This window comes from Rutidosis leptorrhynchoides, chromosome 7 (assembly GCF_046630445.1).
Source record: "Rutidosis leptorrhynchoides isolate AG116_Rl617_1_P2 chromosome 7, CSIRO_AGI_Rlap_v1, whole genome shotgun sequence".
In the NCBI taxonomy this organism is placed as follows: Eukaryota; Viridiplantae; Streptophyta; class Magnoliopsida; order Asterales; family Asteraceae; genus Rutidosis; species Rutidosis leptorrhynchoides.
In genome coordinates this window covers 310,965,241-310,969,913 of record NC_092339.1, presented here as the reverse complement: position 1 = coordinate 310,969,913, position 4,673 = coordinate 310,965,241, and the positions used below count along the sequence as shown (strand labels likewise).

The 4,673-nt window shown below is 35.6% G+C and overlaps 1 protein-coding gene across 1 annotated transcript; it reads right to left on the bottom strand.

The window, feature by feature from the left end:
* Positions 1–2,750: 2,750 nt before the first annotated feature.
* LOC139857989 (uncharacterized) lies at positions 2,751–4,368 on the bottom strand. The gene is made up of 2 exons (XM_071846840.1): positions 3,803–4,368; positions 2,751–2,967 (listed from the first exon to the last, which is right to left on the bottom strand). The coding sequence occupies exons 1-2, from the start codon at positions 4,179–4,181 to the stop codon at positions 2,960–2,962; spliced, it is 387 nt and encodes a 128-aa protein (XP_071702941.1). The 5' UTR covers positions 4,182–4,368; the 3' UTR covers positions 2,751–2,959.
* Between the last annotated feature and the right edge of the window lie 305 nt (positions 4,369–4,673).

The following is a 4,673-nucleotide window of genomic DNA, read 5'->3' as shown; positions in this document are numbered from 1 at the left end:
TCACGATAACCGGACCGGAGATCAACGACGTTGACGCCTAAAAAAACCCTTTCGCATTGATGTTCGTGTGTAGGTCTTCCCTTGGAAAAAATATGCATGAACATAAGGTCATACATATCATCTAGTATATATACACTTAGCCTCTTAAGTTGAAGATGGTAACCAACAGAAGTCTTCTTTCTTTTTTTCTTTTTTTTCCTTCTTATCTTTATCTTCATCTTTACAGTGCTGCTTCTGCTCTAAATATTCTTGACAACTCAAAAGTTACTTCTGTCCTTTTACACCCGGCGCTGTGAAATTGCTCATTGAATACCGATTCAATCACAAGTGTTTTAACATTTTAATGTTAAGAAGTGATGCATCAGAGAAGAGGTATTACTGTATGTTTGTATTAGCAAAGGGAAGACACAAAACAAGAGGTAGTGAATGGGTGGGTCATATAATGGGTTGAAACTTCGACAATTTTGAATGGGCTAGGGTAGGGGACGACATACAAGTTCCTTTGGTCCTTATATTGATCAAATGAGTCAGACAACACCTGGCACTTAGATGTCTTCGAATTATGTCTACGAGTAGACAAACGTTTTCACTTATGATTATTTGTTTTTATGAAGACAAAAAATATAATAATGTCATCCTCTTATTTTATCTGCAAGCACACAAAATTGAATAAATGTGCTTCTTATATTGTCTGCAAACAGTTTTGCAGACTTGAATATACACTTGTTTTTATCGTAGACAAAAAACTTTATCCAATCTTCACAATATATACTTTGCGTGTCCAACTACAATAATAAAATTTACATTTATTTATTATTGAATAATAAATCAAAATTACAAATAATCACTTTGGCTTAGTTAAACTTTTTTCAAGCAATGGCTGTATCGCACAAATGCTTCTGCAACATATTCATCATCATCATTGACCCTGATTCTTGACAAAAAGCATCGCAAACCAGCTCATCTTCGGCGGCACCTTAGGATGATTTTCTTACCCATTCCCACAGCCCAACATGACTTTATATCCTGCAGTGACACAAATATGAGAGACGTTTGCCAAAATTTGGGCATAAATTTTGTGCATTATTAATATATTATAGCTAGAAGTAGCGTAATAGGTAGGTGGTTGGGGTAATGGGTCAAGATATGTATATATAAAATCAGAGAAACACATTAGATGAGTTTCAGTCCCATTTGAGCTTTGTACCTTATCCTTTTTGGTTAAACGATGTAGTTTGACCCATTAGAGATAAAAGCACAACCTGAATTAAACCACTTAACGTGTACTATAGATGTAAAAATTCTGTAACTTTTTCTAGTGATATTAAAATTTTGTACTAAAAAGTTGTTGAAGATTTCATCTAAATCCGACCTCCATACACTTAGTTTGGCATTTACCATATAAAATTATACCTTTACTCTTCATTATATAACAACCATAATGAACTCTAAAAGTTTCATTTATACACTTAATATATAAATCTGTTAGTTCCATCGATAATTGTTAACTCGTGCACTTTGGGTACACGCTATACACATTTTTTTTTGAACAGTTGTTCGGGATCAAACAGGGGACTAAACCACCCACGCGTTCGTCTCCCGTAGTTGCATAACCAGCCCCCAACTGCTGCCCAGAAGGAACTGTGTCCCAATTCGAGAGCATGGGAGGTAAAACCCACCCTCCCACACTGCCTTCGCTACCCGATGTGCGGAAGGCACCATTGGATGGAATTCAAGGGTTAAAGGGTAACCTCGTGTGCAATGTTGCACCCCACGAGAGTCGAACTTCTGACATCTTGTTAAGAGAGGTAGACTACTACCACATGAGCTACAACACAAGGTTACTCGCTATAGACAAGTATATAGTATTATAAATTACATATTACATTATTATAAATATAAATAAAGTAGTAGCACATACTATGATTTTTGGTTTCATTAAAGATTAGGATATCTATTTTGGGATGGAATATATCTATCTTGGAAATGAAAATCAACTCGAGGATCGACCATGACGTATTTGAAAATATGGCTCGTTCAATCTTGTGCAACTTCGATACAAGCAGAAACTTGATTTAAGGTTTACAACCATAAGTGGTCTGTGGTTGTTATGACGTTATGTAACAACATGGTCCATTTTAGTATGTAACATACGTTATGTGACTACTTATAAATTGTTTTAAACATTTCATAATCTCAATTGCCTAATGATGTTATTCCTTTTGCTTAACACACATGTGAAATGGACTTGATATTGAGAATACAAGAATACCCAACTTTGGCGAAAGAAAGTGTAGATCGGCAGTGACACCTTAACCCCGTGTTATCAACCCACAAAATCTACTCATAAGAATCAGATGTCTCTGTGGAATACCTCCACTGAATACCCCATGATCGATAGTTTTAAATCCAAAATGTCCAAGGAGTTGCAAATTCCCGGCGTACAAGGGGATAAAACATGCGTCTATTTTTAGAAACGCTTCCAAACATGGAGCCCAGCTTAGGTGACGGGTACCAGTGAGGTATTAGCTCGTTGGTATGATCTAAACAACATCAAATAACATTTCTTGAGAAAAAGTTTCGAAATTGCCTAATTTAAGTTTTTAAACACACAAAATAAAGCACTTCATTTATAAGCACCAAACATATTTCAGTTTGGACACCACCCATATACTTCCTCTAAGTAAAGAATGCACACCCAGCACCACAACCCCACCAACTTTTTTTTATAGCAAATGAGAAAAGGAGAATCTCAAAACCTAAAAATATTTATATATATAAATTGTTCTGCAAGTCTTTATAACAAATAATCCTTGACACCCAGAGTTCCTTCCTGCACCAATACTTCAAGGACCTCAGGTTTCCTTTAATTAACCTTCTCACACCCCACATCCATGGTGCTCGCTCGATCCACCATTGTCCCCCGAGCTCACAATCGCCTTTCTATGTGTCACAACAGTCACCATGCTGCTTCATCAAGATATAAAAACATTAATCACAACCCTACAACAAAACAGGGTCACGTACTATTTTGGTCCTACTCGGTGTGCAAAAGTTCAAATTAAATACTTCCAAATTTGGAATCGATATCCACTTTCTTGGTTTCTCTTTAGACGTTTACCTCATCTTACTTTCTTGTAAATCAATGTAGTTACATCATTGAGCTATCGACAACTTATAAGTACTAATCATACTTTTACGGCTTTTCGGATTTTGAAAATCTAGAGATGACGATAACCGCAATTTTCAATGGCTTACAAGCTTATAACATTGCAATTGCAAACAAACATGAAATCATATCTTTTTAATGCAATTACTATAACTTTCTATGATCCATACACCAAAAATGATAACTTTGTCCACAGACGCTAAAAATAACTACTGGGGATCAAATACTGTATTTCAATTGCCACCACTCAATACCTCAAAATCTACGACCCAAAAGAAGATAAGCTCAAATTCAAGTTCAAAAGAGCTTACCAGCTTTTCGAAATTTCAATTAGGCCAATACATTGTTACATAGCCCAGTGGGGCCTGAGTTCCTTGCAAGAGGTCTCGAATCATGTCTGAGACGAATATTTAATGCTGGCAAGGGATGGGTTGAAAACAGTCGGTGAGTAAATTCTGCTGAGTTGCGTACATCAAAGTATAAGGTCGGATTACTCGCCCTCCAACTGATAGCCCAAAAAGGTAAAACCTTTATTTTTTTTTTTACGTAGCAGAGTAACACAATATCTATTACATGTCAAATAATTAGACAACGCTAAATAAAATAATTAAAATTTATTATATAAAAATATACCATGAACGTTTTTACTAGGTGAAGGGGGAGTATGTCCAAAAATAGCACGGCCAAGCATCGATATACTTGAAACGACACCAGCTACATAAAACAACATCACTAAACCAAGTACCCATGGCATCAATAGAAACCCTAATAAAAAAGTAATCGATCCACATAACATCAAAGCCAACGATATCCCTAATAACATCGACGCAAATCCAGCCGGAGTTATTTGAGATAACGCCGCCGGTCTCAGCTGCCGCCGTGACGACGGTGACAATTCGCCGGAAAATTGAATCGGAGCCGGAGGGTACCGAATTAGGTTTAGAAGTAAAGCGGATAACTCGTAGAAGGTTTTAGATTGTTGATCTTGATGTTCAGATTGTCTTTTCATCATGTTTTTAGATCGAATTTTGAAAGAAATTGAATAGTTGTTAGGGTTTGGTGAAATGAAATTGAATCAGATATGTGTGTGTATGTATAGGTTGTTGTATTGTTTGAACAGGAATGAAAGGAAAATATTTGGATGAAAAAATTGAGAATTTATATATTTGTGATGACCAGGGGTTATCTTGAAGAGGATGTTGATGGTGTTAAATAGATAACTGGAATTTGAAACTGGAAATAAAATTAAAATTAAAAATGAAATGAAACAGGATAACGTAAAAGAAGAAGTATTTGTGAGTTACAAGTTTAGTCCCTCAACTATTTCACCTACTTTTTGTGATTGATACTACTAATTTTTTTTTTCCGGCAAAATAACGATTACTATTTATTGATACTACTAACTTATACGGAGTAGCTTTTCTTTATATTTATTGTCCGAGACTCTAAAAGTCGCTAATTAAAGACTAGTAAGCTTGAGATTTTGTAGAGATCTATTGGTCAA